Below are 22,455 nucleotides of genomic sequence, written 5' to 3' on the forward strand. Positions count from 1 at the left end.
TAAGGATGCATTCCAGCTGTAGATGGTTTGTGGTGAGGACATAGGAGCAAGACGTTTCAGTGGTGGTATTGGTGGTATTGCTTCAGAAATAAACTGAAAAAGAAATGTTACATGTAGTCCCAATCTCAAAAGAGAAATGAGGTAGTTGATGGTAAGAGTATATCGTCGCCCCAAGACCTCGTGTCTACAGAATGTCAAATGTTCAGGAGAGCCAAAAAACATGGTGGCCAAAGCATTATACTGAATGGGATAGCCTTTCCTTTGACATGCAGTGGTGGCTTCATTTTTGGGGTAGCACAGTTAGGATTTGGACAGGACATCACGTAACCAATTATCTGACCATTAATCTAAAAATGTCATTTTCTCCAAAATTTGAGATACAAGGTCTTGTCACCCCAGCGACGATATATGTTTCCCTGCATCACAAAATCAACAAAAAGTCGCCAGACATGGATTTTTAGTTAAGGGCAGATTCTGAAAGAGCAGACTTTAATCCTTAGAAGGATGTATAGATCAAGTCAGATGACTCTCCTGACATATCTAAATATTGGAAAGAAAGCACACAGGAAAGGTGCTGGGAAGATGTGTACTGAGAAAAAATTTCTCTGAAGTGTAGAGTCTATTCAAGTGCTTTAACAAATGCTTAATCTTACAAAGTGGTGCTCTGTGCTATGAATGGGACAAAAAAAAACAGGATGTAAATCTCCTTAGCAACAACAATGAAGGGATTATCAGATTAAACTGAAATAGAGCATGCTCTATTAACACATTCTTTCCATGACTAATACCAACTTTCAAAGCAGTAGCACTATCTTTTCAAAAGTGAGTTGACCTTGAAGTGTGTGTAAAGGGTTTTTAAAAATGAAAAGGAGCCTCTAAGACATACCTGAGCACATAATATATTCTTCTTCTTTTTTAAAGTGTTCTAGAGAAACTGTTAAAAATAAAATTTCCCATTCATTTTATGATCCCAAATTTTAGAATAATGTAGAAGAAGAATTGCTATTTCACAAAATATGAACAACTCAACATTTACTAGGTTGACCCATTGTACCTTTTTGATAATCCTCATGTAAAATCAGGGCATGCAACTCTTTGTTGCTTTAGTGATGCATTACGCATATGTAAGTTGATGAATGTTACCTTCCTACTTTGGCCTTTAAATCATGCTTATTTTAGCAAATTGTATCAACGGACTTGTAATCAGCAGTTTGTGGTGCAGTACACATAGTTTGTATACCTTGGAAGAGAAATATTATGACAATCACAAAACACTGTAGCTGGAGATGTATGGTTTTCTCTCTCTCTCTCTCTGTCTAAATCTATCAGAGCTATTGAACTTTAATTAAATTCATATATGCATACTTGTTCCATAATGAAATTGTCACTATAATTTTCTTTGTCTTTTTTTTTTTGTGTGTGTTACAAGAGAACAGTCTGGGATGTTAAGTTCACAAAGCATTAAATGCTATACCTTGTTAATATATTCCCATTTTAACAAACATGGTTATTACAAAATTTTGTTACAACAAAGTCAGGTCCAAATATTGGTATCTATATAATTTCTTTATATACTTTAATTGTGTGAAGAAAAGAAATCTGCCAGTCCAGATGACTTCAGTATAAAGAGAGTCACCTGTATGATTATGTTACATTATGTTGTCACAATTTCTTTGATCCATTGTCCACATGTCAAAAAATAATAATAATGAAAATAAGTTGATAAATAAAGAATTAAAAATGTGATATATTTCAAGGATTCTGTCTTCGTTGACTTCAGAGGGCGTCATCTGCTTTCCTCTTTCAGTGAAGTCTGTGTGTGAGTGTGTCTGTTCATCATCATGTATGTGTGTAGATTGTTCTTTTACCATGATTATTGTCTTTGAATGTATTACAGTATGTGTATTTGTATTTTCATTTGCTGTCACTGGCAACTTATACAAAAAAAAAAATGTTACTTCCATATACATGTACATCTAGTGTCATTCTGAAAGGGGAGTACATGTATATACCCACCACGATAGGATTAGTAGTATATTTTGATAACACAAACAAGAAGTAAGCAAAAAAAAAGAATCACAAGTAGTCAAATATGAAGAGTTTGTTCGCAAAAACCGATAAGTCCATATTTGCCAAATGGAGATATTTGCGATTAAAGATTAAGAAAAATAAAGAGAATAAAAAGAAAATTTTTGCTTCTCTTGACCATTACTTCAAAAATGTACCTAATTATGTAGTGACCAATATATCATTTAAAAGGTATTATTTTGTACATTATGAAAGAGACCGCACTTCAAAATATTCAAAAATGGACTTATCGGTTTTTGCGAACAAACTCTTCATATAATTATTGTTTTCATAATGACCATAAAGACATGTAAGCATAATGGCAACAAAATCTTAGCAGTATGCATGTATTCAAACTAAAATAGAGACAAATAGAGAGAAAGTGTGTGTATGTGTGTGTGTGTGTGTGTGTGTGTGTGTGTGTGTGTGTGTGTGTGTGTGTGTGTGTGTGAGACATGCTTTGAATTTATAACAATGAGAAAGAAGCACTCTGATGTTGGGAAACTGGGATTCGTCTACTTTGTAAAGCCCCGTCACTATAACATCAAAGAAGACACACAGAAGGGCGTTAAAAGTGAAAGTTACATGTTCGTTCGATATTCTGAACTGATGTAACCTCTATAAGTGTAGGTCCTACTCACGCACACACACACACAGACACGCATGCAATAATCATGATGATATAATCAATATTGAACCAGAAAAAGCACCGTACCGTCAAAATCCCTGTCCGATGAATGCGCCGGGCTAACAACAGTTACAGTTTGTTATACCGAAAGTTCATTGTTCCATAAGGCTCGTTAATCCAGAAATGAAGTAAGATTCGTAATTCGGAAGTTCAGTTCCGAAGGTTCGTTAACCCAAAAATGAAGTAGGGATCGTTATTCCGAAGGTTCGTTAATCCGAAAACGAAAGAAAATTCGTAATTCTGAAGGTTTGTCAGTGCGTAACCTTTTTGTTTCTTCTTCTTCTTCTTCTTCTTCTTCTTCTTCTTCTTCTTCTTCTTCTCCTTTTTTATTTCTTTTTCATACCAAGGGACCTCAGTTCACTTCCGGACTATCTAACCTTCGGAATATATCGTTTTCGAACCAACGAACCTTTGAATGACGCCACAAAATGTTCGGATTAATAAACCCTATTTCATTTTCGGACTAACGAACATCGAGGTACATGTATATTACGGAATTCATGTTTTTCAGAATAACGAACCTTGCTTCATTCTGGGATTAATGAACTCTTTGAATAAGTTATTTTAACGAAAATCGCCCACGAATGCACATGCAGAATTCCACATTTCCGTCAATATTATAAAGCCCGAACGGACGCCGTGCGGCTCGCGACTTCTTCTGTATACCCGACGCGCCAGGCCGACGCGTCATAGATAGCAGACTTAAACCAGTGATATTTGATTTTTGAAACGTTGTTCTAATCAGTGAGATAGGTTTGGTTGTTTTGTAATACGAAATGAACATGAAGAGACAGTTGAAAGTAAGTGAAATCGAAAAAAAGAAGCTTACATCTAACAGTGTTTTCAGTTGGGAGGTATAATTACCTGACAGACTCTCTCATCAAAATAATGACGTCTTTTGAGCAATGAAGCAAACATACCTTAGGGCCTATACCGCATGATGTAATGCCCTTTCGCTGAAAATGAGAGAAGGAAAAGAAGAAGGAGAAGAAAAGAGAAATGGAGAAATTACGTTCATTTTGATTTATTTCTAAGATTGATTGATCTGTTAAGATCATCTGTTGAATGGATTAATAAAGAAAATAGTCATAATTTGCAGTAAATTGTTTTCAAATCATCAGTCGTTTATTTCTTTCAAATCAGGCCATCTTTCTTCCTCTCCTTGTGATTATTATAAACACGTCCGCTGTTTCCGGCTGTACAAACACTTTATCTTTATTAAACATCTATATATTCTCCCTCTCCCAGCTGATGTCTTGACATTTTCTTTCAAAATTTACGCTGCTACACAAATGAAGATAACCATCTAAAGAAAAATGCATGATATTTTTTACAGTATACTCCTTAATTAGAATGTTTTTACTTCATTAGAAAAAAATAAAAAATAAGCATAGGGCATGTCAGAGAGAGAGGGAGAGATGACAAACTTTGATTACGCTGCCAATTATCTGAGCAACGCGGCCAATGGGAAATGCGATGTGTTTTAAGATTTGTTCTCCCGGTCCCATTCATCCGAAGTGAGTATAATGTGTTTATCGGTATCATAACTCTGAACAATATCAGGAGCCGCAAAATCGGGGGGTGTTTGGTTTAAAACAAAACTAAACCAAACCAAACCTTAAAAAAAAAATCCCAATTGAAATGGAACTTAAAACATAAAAGAACAAACAAACACGGAAGCAAAATGAAAAATGAAAAAGCACAAGAAACCGGACAACTTTTGAGGGTTCTGCCCTTTCGAGGAGGGCGGGGCGGGGCGGAGGGAGCATTCTCTCTTAGGCCTAATTCTTGAGATTGAGATGAGGGACCAATCCAAAATTAGATTGAAAATATCAATCTGATAGATTTAGAAGCCAATGTTTTTCTCAATCTTATGTTTGATTGGTCCCCCACAACAATCTTTTAGATTGATTTCCAGTCTAAGGACTCAAATTGGAAAGTTGACCTGCAGCTTTAAGAGTCAACCACGAGACCCCCCCCCCCCCCCACACACACACACACCACCACCACAACACACCCTTCACACGAACACCGCACACGTTCCGCGGCCCCTGAATGTAAAAAGGTCTAATGATAAAGAAGATCAAAGCAACAGGTGGACAGTGATTTCAGGGCTGATGTTGAAGCATTCGTATACATAGACGTACCTATCCATCCACCTTTATACTTAATCTGTCTTTGTATCATTAGTGTGTTGCAATTTTTTTTTTTACTTGGGTTTTATAGAACTGAACAGTTGCAGATAGGCCTAAACGACGTGATAATGTCATGTACAAACCCTGCACAGCATTGATTCATTTTATTCTCTTACTAAATTTGTCGTCATATTCACTTCAATGTTTAGTATCGTAGATAATTGTAAAAACCATTAAAAAACTTCGTCTTGTATCGACAAGTGGTAGATTTGACTTTGCGTATGGGCAAACTCGATAGACCTATAATGAGACGAAAGAATCAATAAATTCCAACAACTGATTACTCTGGCGTTTCAGGAGCTGAGTAGAAATCAATTTACGCATTCAGGCAAGAAGTGCCCAAACCCTCTACACAATTTAAAAAAAAAATAATATTTCATGTTCTACTCTGAAGTTATTTTTATCACAATATTTTTTTTTTTACCGATCTCTGAATACTGAAAGTAATTTGCATGACAAAGTTTTCCTGTCATACTATAAAATAATGTGAAGCTATGTGTCAAGTAGATCTCGGATAGTCAATGTCGGGACTGGTGACTGAAAGATAATGTCTACATATCCCTTCCAACGAAACAGGTTAATATGATGTAGCTCTCATTGGGGATTTTCCAAAATACCTACTGAACAGCGTTGGCCTCAAAGCTAGCGCCGAGTATAAAACACAACAGGTTTTGTTGAGGCCGTTTGTTAGCCAAGTGGATTTACTCCCTCTTCCGTTGCGGAATCAATACAATGGCAATCATGACGTCATTCATTTAAATTTGGTCAATATGGCGGACTGAAGTGTACTGAGTGGTGCTGGATAACTGGTGGGCGATGTTTTCGACATGATATCTCGCTGCGTTGCTTCTCTCTCAGTATGCACCTGTTCCTGAGGATTATGCTGAAGCACCCGCTGTTTCAGTGAGTATATTTTGATCCACCATTGTTGTAGAAATCTAGATGCTGAAGCTCGTTATGAGATGCAATCTGCCGCAATTGTGGCTACGGTTAAAAGTAGTGTAAACAATCGATGTGTGTGAAGCCATTACTTTACAATTCCTATGCATGCAGCCGCCTTCCTGCGCACGCACCGGATCTTGATCGCGAACCGCTGCCGTAGTCTACCGGCGGCTGGGAGGCCACAGGTCGGCGATTAAAGCGGACAGCAGCTAGCAGCGGTCTTTTTGTAACTGGGACAGGTGGTATCGTCTTGCTCAAAGCACCACGCAAAACACTTTGGCATAAATATGTGTACTGTTCGTATCCCACATCACATCTTGTCATCAATGAATATTTTTATGCATTGGAACAATCGGGACTACTGGCAATAATATTCAAGTAAAAAGGGAGATTTCTATAGAGTAAAATATCCCGTTTGCGGCAGTTTAAGCATTGTTAAGAGTTTTTCCAACTTGTAAACAAATCAGGCAAATTATTTTCAACCATTTCATATATCATAGACAAGATTATTCATTAACGCAATTGTTTTCATGAAAGAAATTTACCATTAACCAACGTAGTTTTCATGATTTACCAGGGCAAAACCCGGCACAATTTTCGCCGATAAAAGCGATATGCGACGTAGTATTTCTGCTTGCGGCACGATGTACAATCCCTATGCAATACGCGCGTGCTCCGCGATCTTTAGCTGAACGCCTTCACATGTCTCGCGAACATTGCGTAAGCGCCAATTCCCATTGCGAAAGTACGTGAAAATAGCGTGCGCACATGCATTGGCCGCAAACAAGATCGCAATTCTGGCGGTGTTGTTGATGTCTTTCTCGTGTTTTTCTCATTTTTTTTCGATGGTAACATCCACTTTCCGAAAAAAATGGCGGCCCACATTGGCTCGCGAAAATTCTATTTTACGTGAGGATATGTTTTCAAAATCCATGAACATCGAGAAAACGACAACAAATCCAGTTTCTTGGATCTTGTACCTGCCGCGAACGGCTGCACGGCCGCTTACTGACGCAGTTACTCTAGTAAATCAAGCAAGCAATTACCTGAATTTGGCTGAATAATCCAAAGTGACGTGATGACACTTTTTTTATGTGCATCTGCATAGACCTCCAGTCAATACTGATAGATTTGCTCTAATGCCACAATTGCCAATGATGAGACACCTTTCCAATGTCCTTATCCCTCACCTGTTTTTGGGGAGATCTTTCACTGCACTGGCCACCACTGCACTGCTTGTTCATTGTTTCTAGTTTAATTTGATGATACAGTGTACCATTTTGTGTAGACATCTAACGTTAGGTGTCTAGATCTTAAAGCGTTATTTTCTGTAGATTTGAATCTGATTTCAGATTATTTTTTTTCTCAAGTCTATAGTATAGTATAGGGCCTACTCACTTTGCTTTTTCCATATCAAAATCCCATGAAAATTTTGATTTCTGATTTTTTCAACAACCCTCAATATCATCCCTGTTTTGCTAAAAATAAATGTTTTTTATAACATAGAGATCTCTGTATCATACATAGTGTCTACAGCCCTTATCAGGAAGCTGTTTTCCCATTGTTTAACTAGTTTAATTAGTGAAGCTGTTGTTGCTACAGGATTGTATCTGTATACAACATGGTCTACTGAAATCTGAATGCCAACAGTACTGTTTGCTTATTGCTCTTTAACTGACAGAAAACAATTGTTTTGTAATTTGATGATGATTTTTGTGTGTGTGTGAATTGACACTGAGGTTGTCAGTGCATTATTACCCTAACATGTAGCGACATTTGCATGTTAAATTCGCAGTTCAACAGTGATTCACCGAATTCAAGAAAGGTGTTTTATTAAAAAATGATCATAGATTAATCATCCTCTGTGGAAGAGACGGGATGAACTGCAGGAAGTAATTAAAAAAGGCAAGCTGAAAGAAGTAATTTTAAATTTAAAAGCATTATACTGAAATGCAGATTCACGTACACAGTTTTGTATTTTGTAAGATTGTGAACTAGACACCTATTGCAGTGCATCTTAATTTTTACTCATTCAGTATTGTCAGGTGTTAAAGTATTCAATAATTCCTTTTGCCTATGTCATGATATTTTTTTGCATGCCAGGTGTTGATTATGTTGCTGAGTACTTCATATTAAAACTACTTGCATTTTCAAAGTTCATCAGGGCAATGCTCAGAGTCAGAGTAAAAACATGTAGCAGAATTCAATAGTTTTTGGTAAGATACTGCATTATAAAACAAAGACTGTTAATATTAATGCACTTTTGGCATAACACTTTTAAACAATAAAGAAAGGAGAGAATTGGGTAATGTGTTGCATTATCTTTCAAGATTGTGTTGTACATGAAATGAGTTTTGTGAAGTCAAGTTTTATATGACACAATACAGGCTCAAAGCAAAGATTTGTGAAACAAGTTCCAGAAAGTATGCGCTGTACTTCACTTTGTGACGTTGGTTATTCCGGAAGCAAATTGAGATGCACATAAATGTAGCCATAGAATGTCTTCCCATTATCATGAAGTGTATGTCTGTGATGGACGAATGTGGTGTTGATTAATGAGGGCTTCCAGCCTTCCAACTATTTTATTTAATTCACCTAAGGCTGTGATAGAAATTTTGTTGCCTTTTTATTTAATTAGATGATGTAGAAATCAGCATTAAAGAGGATCACACAGAAAAGGGATGCAAGATGCAGAAACAAAATAACCTAATCTTACTTGCAATACAATTAGTGTATTTGTACTTATGGTAGGGTGTTTGCAAGATTTTATGTGACTGATTTTTTTAATTTTTTATAGTGTTTTAAAGTATGTAACCTTTATGGGCGAGGGTGGGGGGGGGGGTTACAGAAGGGTGTGTCTTCAAAAGAAACCACTCATGCTAGTCTGAAGTGCCCACTTATGTGGTAAGTCTATTACTGTTTATAATGTACCAGATAATTTGCCATAATTTGTCATTTCCCTGGATGGAGATTACATTGTTATATTCTTAAACAAAGGATGCAATAATGACTGAAGAAATTGCTCTCACAAAATACATTTAGAGTTGAGAGATCAATTGCAAATCAAAACTAGTTGTATGGTGGATTTCTTTTTGTGCCTATCACATTATGAAGTCATAGCAGAACATGGCAAAAGCCTGACTGGCATAACTTGTATCACGCTGTGTTAAATGTCATTAATTAGGATATTGAAATGAGGAATGAGCTACAATATAAAAATTTTAACAATGAGAATTAAAGCCAAGCAATCAGATGGTTATTATATTTCTTCCATTGTTTTTCAACATGATATTTTATGATTTGAGTTGTTCTGCTTTCTTTCTGTGACAGGTACATGGTGTAATTACTGCCCAGTTGAACGGACACACCTCGGGTTGAACAGAAGTTCACATCACAAGTTTCAATCTTGATCATCAGATTGTAAGCAGAGCACTGAGGGGTCTTCATGTAGCCAGCTGCAACTTTACAGGTTCAGGCATCTGCGGACTGCTTTAAAGGTTCATGTGAAGTTGCAATCCTGTCTCACACTCGGTTTGGCTGCAGACGGACACACCCAAATCGATATCCTCTGGTACGAGCTCTAGCCGGGCGAGGGAAACGGTCAGCCCCACCCGCAGTGTTGGATCAGATACTTTGGAAATAACTCCTCCCCAGTCCGGCCGCTAGCGGCAGCTCCGAGTAAGATGGCGGGGAAGAGTTTGGACGACATCGTGAACGATGTGATGAAGCAGGACACTTCGGCCAAGTTCCAGGCATCCGAGGACTTGCAGAATTACCTGCAGGATGTAGACAAACCATTACAGTGTGAGAACATTGACCGGCTTATCGATGCTTTGGCAGGATGGGTCAACAGCAGCAATTTCAAGGTGAGTAGCAAATTTCCTGCCTTCAGCTCTGAAATCAACTACTCAGAGGAAGTAAGCCTTCATTGTGTGGGGTCATATTATGTTAAAAGGATTCTGCGATAAGCAATCCTTGTGATAACAGCCTCCTAGCATGTTACCCATTGCATGATGTACCTCCTAAGGACAAACCACTGTTCTACAATTTTGTAGGACAGTTGCCATATCTGGAAGGTGTACAGTAATTTTCCCAGGAAAATATGAGGCTGTTATCTCAATAATACTGTCTTTTTTACATTTTATAAGTTGTTGGACTTGTACGGCATAATTTTTCTTTTGTCTCTTGTTTTTGTTTCTGTTGATCATGTGTCAGTGCAACTTAACCCATTACTTTCAGAGACCTGGGGCCTGAGGGGCATTTCATCAAGTGTTTTTCAATAACAAATTTGCTCTCGGCCAATCAGAAGCAAGGATTTCAGTAGCTTAAAACAGTTGTCAGTGATGTCAGTATCTGACAAGTTTCATGAAACACTGCCTTGATGGGTCTAGTACAAATTCTACAGCAAGATCAAAATAGCCTAGAGATAAATGTTCCAGGTTAATTGTGTTGTTGAAAGTATACTAATACAACTGAATGGTGGTGTATTACAGAGAAAAATGACATCATTTTTTAAATATAGAGATACAATGCATCATGATGAAAGTTGATGGTTATGTCTCATGCATACTGTATATTTGTCAATGGAAGAAAATGTGCATCCAGATCTTGAGTTATAGTTTGCATGGTCTTCTAGCAGTTGTAGTTATTGTACATTTCTGCTGTAATAGCTGCATGGGAATATTTATTGTCTAGATGCATGTTTGGAGCAAAGTCATGATTAATCTATCTTAACCAAAACTTCCTGTTCTCAAATGATGAACTGTTTACCACATTGTGAGCTGTGTCCAATGAAATAAAAATTTATAGACAAATCTGTTTTAGAAACTTGGTGAAGATGTCATTCAACTAGAGAAATCAGTGTAATGATATTTTTATGTTTATCAGTTAGATATTCTGTCACTCTTGAACTTGCTGTACCACGCACAAATGCTGCCATTTTTACCTTTTCCAGATCTTAAGACAAATGTTCAGGTAGAGCCTACTCTGTAGGGAAAAGAGCCAGTTTCATGATACATTGTCTCTTTTCTGGTGCTTATCTGGGCCACAGTCTCGCCCATTTCCTTTGTTTCAAACCTCATGAGATTACACATTACACGCTGAAGTTGCAAGATTTACATTGCATGCTGTATGTACGGCCATATGCACAATATATGCATGTTGTCCAAAGACAATTCTAATTTGCAATTGTGAAATCATATCGTCAGAGCCTTGGATTTTCTGACAGTAGATTATTTCTGCTTGTATCTCCCCTCTTTTCACTTCTGCACAGTATTTCTAATGTTTGAGAAAAAAAAATGACAGGAATACTTTTATGGAACAGGTGAAATACTGAAGAAAATGGCTGTTTTCTTTTCAATAATTCGTTTCAGATTTATATAAATTGCTTTTACCACTGCAGTTTTGATGGGAATGGTATGTTTTTGCTGTCTAGTATAATAACAAAACACTGGCAGCGCACAGCTACACAATGTAAAATGTATGTGTTTATATCTCCAATTTCATGGTAATAACTTCAGTAGTGTGTTTAAATTCAGTGGAATACCAGACTCTTGAAACGTTACTGAACTTAAGACGTACAGAAAACACAGTTACAGTGCGGAATGCTGCCTGCTTTCTCTCAGTGGCAGTGAAGATAGAGTGACATTGTGTAATGGGGTAATGAGTCAGACACACTGGAAATTTCCCCAATCTAGCACAACACTTTAAAGGGAATGCAGCATCCTTTGCCAAGAAATTAAAGATGTAGAGCACAGTTCCTACAATGTGCATGTACATCATCTTCATTACACAAGATTATTGCACATACGCGTACATCCACTGCTTTTTGAATGTCATACAAGTTCTAGATGCAAAGTGCACTGTGCCCATCCTCAAAGGATCTATGAAAGGCATCTTTACCATTACCGCATTGCAGAGACTCCAACAAAAAGCACCTTCTGATCTGGAGATTCTCCCGCCTGAAACCCCTAGCAAACGGGAGACTCCAAGTTGATGTGTGCGAAGCGCCAAGTTCCTAGGGTTCTAGATGCTCTCTGGTGCTATCTAAGGCTTATTTTGTCAACATACAATAGCAATAAGTAAGAAATCCTTTCCAACGGGAAACACAGAGCCAGGGCGGGAGAAATTAAATCTCAAGCGGGAGAACTGGAGACTTTGCAAAAATGGGTTTGCGGCGGGAGATCTCCCATCGAAAACGGGACAGTTGGAGTCTCTGCCATTGAAGACTAGTCCTGAGTATACTTGGGCAGGGTGTCTATGGGAAATGCATGTTATATAGCAAAACCAGTCCGTCCTTAACAGTATAATTGTTGCCATTGAATACAGGCGACTCCTACACTGTATTATAGTGAAGTTCCTGGGACCAGAAGTGTTCCTACGTCATATTTAAATTTCATTATTTAGCAAAACAGTTAAGTACCGGTACCGGAGACAATTATTTTAGGACCTGAATTTTTACTTCGTTGTAACATTGAGTTTAGTTTGAACCATGTTCGTTATTTAGTAATGGGAATGCATTGTATGTATTCCAGAGCTCTGCAGTGAACATAATTTTGTATGCCCATCTGCTGGTACACCTTTTATTTCTCCCATTCACATGACATTGTTACCTTTCTGAAATGGGGCTGGAAAAAAAAGAAAGAAACAAATCTGATGCGCATGACTTACCTTTATAGTGCTCAAACCATGTCAAACTTCATTTTATGTGATGCTATTGTTTTCCGGTGTTTACAGTTTGTGTTGACTTGTTGCAGTGTGTGTGTGTGTGTGTGTTTGTTTTTAATGTTTATGCAATGATCAAACAAATACTGCAAAGAATGTGGACAGTCTGAGTCAGTTGTTGCAGTCAGAAATCGCGGTGAGGTGTGCTCTCCCACGTTACTGTTTTCGATGATTCATAATTGTCGTCCCATGTTTTGTTGCTAGAGGTGCATCACCTACACTATTTTGGGAAGCATACATGTGTGCAAAAGTGCATGACACTAAAGTGTAGTTAAAGCATAGATCAGCAGTACATTGGGCTTAAAAGAACTACAGTCATCAAGGAACTCTTTATATTAAATGTTTAAAATGGAGTACCCGGTAGATATCTTTTACATCTATAGGATGTACAAATGTATTTCATACTTTGTCAGTTTGTACCAGCACTGTACTGGTCACATCATGGGGTATTAAAATAAAGTAAATCACCAATTTTACTTCTCAAATAAAATCAGTAAAATGTGATACATTTTGTTGTCATGATTTTCTTTTTTAAACCACATTCTGATACAATGTCATGTACAGTGTACAGTATAAGGGGGGAAATATGTAATGTGAATGTTTGAATGTCAATTAAAGATCTACAATATTGCTACCAAAAAAGAAAAAGAAAAAGAAAAAAGATGTGTGGATTAAGCCGTGCAAATAATGATTATAGTCATATTACTAATAGATCATTTTGTCCCACTTCAGTGCAATTTGTAACACTGGCAATGCTTACAACTACATCTGCAATGTAGGCCCTGCATGGTTCCATAAGAATCAAGATGTGACCAAACATTCATTATGCCCAACAAGTTGCAATACTGCAAAACCAATATGACTTTTGATTTTTTTTTCTTTCTGTTTGCCTATGAACAGTAGCTCCTTCTTGTTGGTTATACAACGTACCATGATAATTGATATTGAAATGAGTTTTTGTCAACTGGAAGTCACCAGCATTTTCAAGTCTCTTTCCCACTTTCAAACTGTGCATAATTTTAATTTTCCAGTGGTCTGTCATGTGTACAATACATGTGTTTGTTGTTGTAATTCATGCAGCACATGCTACAGTGTATTTTCTTGTGCAGAGGCCTTTATTAGCCATAAGTACATGTACCACCAAATCTCCTCTTCTTTTATTCATTCAATGGCATATTGTGTAGATCACACTCTTTTTCAAAATTCTCACTCTATTTTTATGTGTACACTACAAACATTCAATGCTGACGGACTTGATAATTTGCTGCCCGAATCAGTGGTTAGTTGTCAGCAACCCCTTGTTAAATTTTTTTTTTTTTAATGTTTATTCTTTTTTTTTTTTGAGTGGGCATTGGAGATAAGTTTAGCAAGTACAATGCATTCAAGAGATCTTACGAAAAGTATCTAGATTGATGTGTAAACACAGCTCAATCTTCTTAATCTTACGAACAAATGAAATTTCATATCTGTGCTTTGCATGCATCCTCTACATGTACTAGTACAGCTCTTGAACAGTGAGCATTACAGCACAGAGATGGTAATGACTACAGTCACTATAATAATAACAAACCCTAGTAACCTTCAGTATGATTTATAAATCACTACACAGTAAAGAATTGCATTCATTATCTATTTGTTTTTCTTTGTTTTACCTGTGCAAGGTACACATACAGTGTACATTTATCATTCTCATATTCATGTTCTTGTTTTTTGTGTGACAGCTGAAACTTCCCATTGGGCAAGTAATGATTCGTTTCACCTGACTATCAGGGCAACATGTAATTTTCGTCCAAATGCCATAAGCTTTTTACAGATATCATAGACTCTACAAACATGAAATGCATGATCGTAGATAATTAAGTTCAGTCATGTGTACCGTGTGTGTAGATCTACTGTCAGGGTGGGCCACAACTTGAAATCTGAGCATGTTGCAAGCTGTGAATGTGAGAACATTGCGGAAATTGTACAGAAGTACATGTGTGCGGAGTGCGCATCATGAGTGCATGCAATATTTCACAACTGATTTCCTGTTGTGCTTCTTACATTTGCTGAACATGTCTCATGATTTGCGCACAAATTTTCTGAGTAGTTTAATGTTTCTCAAGTGTTGTACATGTTTTTCACATGTTTGATTACTTTTCATTCTTGAGCATGTCGCCAATTCTTGAGGACGTTGCATAGGATGTTGCTGGCTTTAGAGCATGTTGCACAAAAATTTCAACATGTTGCAGCAACACACTTAACCACCTCGTGGACCACTCTACTTCTGTAGTATCAAGCAAGAGTAAGAGACTATGAGAGAATGTGGTATTTTCTGTCCTTTGTTCACCCATTTAGTATGCTGAAATACTTTGTTCACCTATTGGCAGAGATATCTGGAAACTAATTGTCTGTGAATAGACTTTGCAGAGATTACCTATGTACAACGGTAATCCTCCTAATCCCTATTGCGTCACCTGTGGTCATTCCATTGGACTAATACCCCTTTCCCGCTGCCCGTCTCGGTGAACCACCGAGAGGTTCCCCGGTGAATTCACCGGGGAACCTCTCGGTGAAAGTTTGAGTGCCGTCGTTTCACACTGCTCTCGGTGAAACTTTCCCCTGGACGGGTTTTCTGCTCGCAACGTGGGTGATCTTATGTACTTGAGTTTGTTGTGCATCTGCGACTTGGTTTTTTCGATCCCATGTTCAGCAAGTTTTCGGAGGAGGGACTCATACGCGGCAGCGTCAGCCGACGTCCCGCTCAGTTCTTCGTTCACTGCTGCCTTGTATACGTAATTGAAGTAACAGTCTCTCTTCGTCTTTGGTCCACGCTCCAGCCATTTGCAAAATTCCCTCAAATTGCAACAGCACAAAACGTCAACGGATTTCTCCTGCACACTGTAAACCCAGCACTTGACGAGAAAAGCACAAAATACGAAAAAATCAAGCAAGAGGCGCACTGATCAGACTTTACTGGAAGAGTTAAGAGCTAGACACTAGAGGAAGATGAAGAAGGAGGAAGCATCAAATCGATCAAATACATATGTACACTGTAAACCTATATCAGCTTTGTATACAGTACACGGCGTGCTAATTACTAGTAAACAATACAATGCACAGCACGATGCAAAACAATGCCGTCGCACTGTGAACGCCACATTGCACACGAAACGACATACTACTAGTAGTACATGTACTATGTAGTGTCGTGTGTATGTTTACAAACACGAATTACTAGTACCCTTTACGTGTGGATTTTGGAGGTCGAGTGCGCGCTAGCTAGCTGAAAACGTGTGCAGGACCAGAAACAAAACATGACCTTTGACATAATCTGCATATTTCCCCCGGTGTTTCACCGAGACAACCTTTCACGCTGGGCGCTCTCGGTGAACCACCGGGTGATTTCCCGTTGAACTATCGGTGTTCACCCAGGACGCTTCTCGGGTAAAAATTGCCCAAATTTTCATCGGTGTTTCACCTAGGCTTCCCCTAGGTTTCAACCGAGTGACCTTTCACACTGCGGGGTTCCCCGGGTGCCCCCAGGTGCCCCCGGGGAAGATTTTCTTCAGCGGGAAAGGGGTATAAGGCACAGTGTTTCCACTACATGGGCTTGTTAACTTTTCAACTAGGTCAAGTTTGGATCAAATAGATGACTGAATACTAACTGGAAAAGCTTGGCAAGATTAAATAATCTAGTGCTTTAGCATGTGAAGGGTTAACTGATATATCTGGAGAGTTGTCCTGGTTATAGCTTGTGAAAATATGTTTTGCTGACAGAAATGCTGGTATATTTGCAGTGACTATGCCCAAGAGATATAAAACCTGCTTTTAGTGTGACACAGACAGTGTGCTTCATTGGAACGAATGAGACAAAACTCACCATATTGTTTCTGTGTACGTATATAATACTGGAATTGTGTGCAAGCAGTGTCAATATAATTTTTGTAGTACCGGTATGGCTGTTTTTGATAAGTCCCATAGGCCATACGTCAATGTAGGATGATGTGCTATTAAAGTTACCTGGTAAATAGGGCCTACTCATAGGTCACGGGCCCCCTAATACTGCAGTAGACTTTATAAGCAATTTGATGGCCTGCATGTGTATGTTACATTGTATTGTAAAGTAAAGATATGTAAAATGTATTGGACAGAGTGATATTTGGGGTTATTTATACTAGGATACTGTATGTGAAACTGACTTGCTACAGGCCCTCTAGGTGTAATTGGAACATTCATGTACCAAGGTTAAACTGACCCTCCATCATCCATTATGTACAAGTGTAAGCAGTCAGGTCAGGTTCATGTGTGCCCCAGTGGCATATGATTGTCATACACTGTAGTCATACTGACTTTGCAATCATTGCAATTTAGTGCAATTTAGTGAAGCTTTTTCAGTATGTGGTAACTGACCACACCAACATGCATTCACACTGTACACTGTGTATCTCCCAATGCAGTTAAACAGGCAAGTGTCCAGCATCAGAGGCTCACTGCATGCTAAGTGATGCTGAGGGCATGCAATGAACTACAACCGTACCTCAAAGATGCTCACTAGTGTGCTTTGGGAAGGTTATTGTAGTCTATCATGATGGCTCAGAGCTAAACTTCGTAAATAACTCTCAGTAAAAATCCTCATTTAGTCATAAAACAACAAATATATTGATGTTGCCACTGCCCGCTATCAGAGATTATCGTCAGGCTTGTACACATTAGAAGTGCCATAACTGTAAAAAATGATAAATTCCCTTATTATCCTCAAAACTGAAAATAAAAACAAACACAAAATGCATTGATGAATGTCAGACCTTTGCCATATTATAATCCCTACACTGTACATCTACACATTGAATGTATAGTGACTTCCTGTGCAATCGTCCCACCCCCTGCCAGTCAACATCTGTTCAACATTGCATAACATGTATCCTTGTAGGAAACTGTTGCCTAGTTAGTGTGTGGAATGGAGGGCGTTTAATTTATCAATAACTTGCTGTGTGACACAGGCTGGCTGGTGTTATGGTGTCATGCGAGGAGCAGTTGTAGATGAGCGTTAAGCGACAATGATGCAGACACCTTTGCTGCGTGCTGTATGTGTGTATATCACGTTGTATGGCTTCAGACATACAATTTACATTTTGCAAGCTTCACATGCACAGGGCGCACTGCAGTGCAGTGCAGTGCTAGCCACAGCAAACTAATCTGTCAATGCAGAGCCAGGCAGCCAACCACAGTGGCAGTGATGCGTACACACTTGTAGGAGAAACCCAGTAAGGGGGTGGGGGGGGGGGGGGGGTGGGAGAGTAAGAGATAGACAGAGACAGGGAGACAGGGAGAGAGATTGAAGGAAGACATGGATACTGGGCTCTGCCCATATGTACAGGAGTGATTAATGAGTTGACTGTGTTCAGCACAGGCACATTCTCAGCCAGGGGATGCCTTGAATGTGTGGACTTGAAGTTGAATCAGGGTTTCCTGTGTGACAAGTGTGCGAATACAATGTCAATACATTGTTCTTTTCTTGTGCGTTGAGACATACAGTATGTGATAATATGTGGAGATAATACATGGAGAACATCTAAAAAGAGAGAGAGTTTGCATAGAATTGGTTATACGGTGAAGATGTATTAAAGCAGAGTTTGAAATGCCATAGTAGATAAATAAGATGTAAGACTCTCATTGCATACACATGTAAGCCGAAAGTACCATTATGTTTGTCAGATTGCAAAGAACTTTAATATGGATGCCTATCTCAAGATGAAAGGAATATACAAAGCACCTATTGTTATGCCTGTTCATGATTGCAAATTAATGCTTCTGTGCAAACTTTTGCCGACAGGTTTAATACAGTATTGATGTGTAGCATTAGATATATTGGACATTAATACACTGTGTTGATGCCCCTTTTTATTACTTTCCTCTTTGTTTCCACAGGATTTATGTGCGATTTTGGTAACATTTTTGCTAACTCTTCACATTTTCAAGCTCAAATATGTAATGACATACAGTGATACATATGGATGGCACTACATGATGTACACTGAAATTATGGCATGATAAGATTTTACTGTATGTTTACAGCAAAAGATGAAGTATCTCTTTTTGACAGCATGAACTAATGATCACAGATCTCTCACTTACCAGGTAGACGTATATGTCGATTTTCAAAACCAGATCGTGGTGACCTTACGGATCTACCAAGCAAGCAGAAACTATCAGTCCTTCAGTTTGTACTTTAGATTGTTTTATTCTGTACTGTTGCAGATTTGCACAGGTGTGCACAAGTTTATTTGTGTGTTAGGTTAGAATGGGGGAGAGAGTTATTGTCAGTAGATCCCCTTTTTTTTAGTGCTTTTTTTTTTAAGGTCTTTGCACACCAAAGCACTGTTTATCTTCCAGTGATGTGCCATCGGTCAACAGTATTAACAATTTTAAATTTTAATGTTTTTTTTCTCCATCTTTTCTTCAGATATCTCTCTGTGGGCTGGAGTGTTTAACGTTGCTGGTAGAGCGAATGGGAGAGAAGTTCAAAGTACATATAGGAACAGGTTAGTATGCATGCAAGTATTTGTGTCGCCCAGTTATATGTGTGCTAGTAACTGTTTGTGTTTTACATGTAATATCTTCTTTCCCCCATAGGTAGAATATTTTGAGATCAATACCCAGAGCAAAGTGTATGGAGACCATACTGAAACAACTGTGAGACTTGTACATACATTGCTATCATTCTCGTGGCATTTGATAGTAATGTGAAAGACAAAAACTGTAGTTACTGAATTGATATGACAGAAATGACATAGAAATGATAGAATTTTGTAGGTTTGACATGATAGCATCCATGTCAGTAGCAGTTACAAATGCAGATACTCAGGAATTTACTGTGTATTGATTCTAGAAGATTTCACTCATTTTGGATGATGTAAATGTAGGGAAGGTCTACACAGTGGCATGATCTTTCATGTTAACAGTTCTTTGAGGTGGCTGGTTGATTTTTTTTTTTTTTTTTGGGGGGGGGTAGTGATATACAATATGTACACATTCTGCATTTATGGCTCGCTGGTCATAAATGTGAGATAATGAAGTGTCATAAAGGTACATGTAGTCTGTGCTGGAGTGAAAAAAACCCCAACATAACCAACTTTTTGCACATGTGCGTATATGTATGTTTACTGTTCTACAAATGTACAGTAGGAATGAATATAGCTCATTTCGTATAGCCAAGCCCCTCTATATGTAGCTGTGATTGAGAATTTGGAACGCACAGTTCCGAGGCATTGATTGTATAAGGTGATTTCCTGCCCATGAGTTAACTGCTAAGTTCTTTGAAGGCCATCCTGATATCAGTAACAGAAAGAAATGGCCAGTTCCTCAGAGATCAAGAGGAAGAGGTCGGACATGAAGCAACATTGGGAGCGATATTGGTTCAGGCCGGCCCAGGAAGCAGGGCCCATTCGTGAAATAATTAGAGTAAAATTTGAATACTTCCTTGTATGTGATTTTTCCTTGGCTGATCCAGTCAACCCATTTCATATGCCCGCAAAGGCATGTTCAAAAATGTTTGTACAGTTGCCGTAGATACAGGAAACATTCATTTCACCATAAGGCTATAACAACTGAAACCACATACATACAGTATATCACATTTTCTTTCACCATTGACTGGATTGTGCTTCTATATCCATACAATGAGGAAATGACAGGACATTAATTTCTACACTTTGTAAATCATTGTGGCCAGATTGTGTGAATACAATGCATTAGATGTGCTTCATTCTAAAGCTCTTTGGAATAAAAACTATTGGAAATTGAAATTTCGCCTGTATTGCAATTGTCCCATTAGATCCGTGTTCATTGGTTGTAATGGTCAGAGAAGCCCTTTTGAGAACTGGAGCATACATGTATGAGCAGTTCTACACACAGATATTGAGCCTGGCTATGAATATGCACAGAAGTGTATTTGTTTGCGTGCTTTGTGTGTTGTGAACCAATGTGGAGAATATTGTCCTTTTGCACAAGAGCGGTCTGTTCTAACCTGTCCTAGCCTGTGTGTGCCAGCTGGTGGCATTAGTAAACTTAAGCCTTGGTGACCGAATATTGCAGGATGGTAAATCCCAACCTATGTAGGGCATATGTTTAAAGGCCCAGCAGCATGGGGGGTGAAGGTTTGCCCGGTTGAATCGAACTTCATCTGTTGCCCACTGGGGTATGTTTGAAAACTACGACTAGCGCTCACCTGCTAGAATAGAATTGCCCGTCAGCGAATATACATGTACATGTATGTGCACCAAAGCACATGCTTTTAACGTTCAACTCCAGTCTGCATGTAGGCCTAGATTCTTTGGCTGTGTGTGTACTTACATAAAGATCTGTGATAAAGCTGTACACAATTCATTACAGGGATTCCCGAATACAGTGCACTCCCGTTATAACAAATACGGTTATAACGAAATTCCGGTTATAACAAAGTAAAATTTCAGACCGTAACGTTATCCACTTTATGTATTTTTATTGTTTATTTGTTCAGTTATAACAAAATTTTGATAAAAAGAAAGAAAACTGCCCTTTCTGAGGACTTACGTTATAACGGGAGTCCAAGTCTGTATATATATCTGAGTTGGACCAACCTTTCCATAGCATGGTATCCCTATGCTGCTGGGTCTTTAAATATCATTTTCTATCTAATATATTTCTTGTTGTTACTGGTGCAATATGCCTTGAAATTTGTGTATCACTCAAAGGTTGCAATTGCTGAGTAGTTTCGGAACACGTCAGTTGCCAAGTGAGCACAGAAATGGGAACATACATAAATTGGCCATTGCTTTATCACATGAAGTTTGAGAAACCACATGGCTGTGGTTTTGTGTTGTACCTTTTTTTATTAGGATTTTTAAAAGTGTTTCAAGTGGTGCAGTTAAAATTGTCTTTCATTTTAGCCCTGTATTGCTCATGTATAAGTATTTGTTTCAGTTGCAGAGTTTTCAAAAGCCTCTTAATGGGTAAATTTATAATGGTTCTTCAATTGCAGCAAATTTCTCTGGAACTTGATAGGCTAAAGGATGCAATATGATCTCAAGTGACGTTGATCCTTCAAAATAAGATCTGTAATATTGATTTTAGAAACAGCTTTGATGAACAAGAATTGCTCAAAGTTACCTGATTTCTGATACATAAAGTTGTGATTATGCAATTTAAGCCATCCCAGCTGTGGCCACCTGTGTAGAATGGCCAACCTCTACACATGTTTTCGTGTGGCAAAAAATCAATCCAATAGTACTTTACTGTACATGTACCGTACTCCAAGCCTTCTGTCTAGTTTAGCCAGTGACCATCCAATCATAATCCCTTGATTAGTTTCTATTAGCCACACACATTACAAACCAAGTGTCAGTAATGCATTCCTTTAGCACAGGTGTAGCAGAGCTATAAAATATCTCATGCTGTAAGGAGATCTGTGACACGAACACAGACATGATGGAAATAAAAGCAAAAACTGTTTGTATGTAATTGATGAGACATTTAAATATTCATCATCATATAAGGCAATAATTACATCCAAGTGTACATGTAGACATACCCTGCATATTTGCATACATACATGTAGGTATTGATCAGTCCTTGTATCATGTGATTCAAGCTTTTGCATTACTTTATAATGGTGTATGAATGGACTTGATATCAGATAAGCCCCAGTGACTCTGTACAGAGAGGTCATCTCTCTTTAGAATGTCATGGTTATGATTTTGATTCTATGTTTTTTCTGTACAGATTTCACTGTCTTATGAACATGACTTGGTTTGTTTTGTATACTGTATATTCTGCTAGATGGGCTCTTTTCGTAGCATTAAAATGAAAACTAAAATCCAT

The 22,455-nt window shown here is 38.2% G+C and overlaps 1 protein-coding gene across 1 annotated transcript in view; it reads left to right on the forward strand.

Moving 5' to 3' along the window:
• Positions 1-5,723: 5,723 nt before the first annotated feature.
• The window catches only part of LOC139743814 (CLIP-associating protein 1-like), a 40,610-nt gene continuing 23,878 nt past the window's right edge, over positions 5,724-22,455 (forward strand). The window contains exons 1-3 of the mRNA XM_071654270.1: positions 5,724-5,853; positions 9,223-9,758; positions 19,061-19,139. Coding sequence (XP_071510371.1) covers positions 9,576-9,758; positions 19,061-19,139 — 262 coding nt within the window. The 5' untranslated portion in view covers positions 5,724-5,853; positions 9,223-9,575. The remainder of the gene's footprint in view (positions 5,854-9,222; positions 9,759-19,060; positions 19,140-22,455) is intronic.

This window comes from Diadema antillarum, unplaced genomic scaffold, assembly GCF_040938485.1.
Source record: "Diadema antillarum isolate AM-2024a unplaced genomic scaffold, OU_Dant_1.0 seq00001108_RagTag, whole genome shotgun sequence".
NCBI lineage: Eukaryota > Metazoa > Echinodermata > Echinoidea > Diadematoida > Diadematidae > Diadema > Diadema antillarum.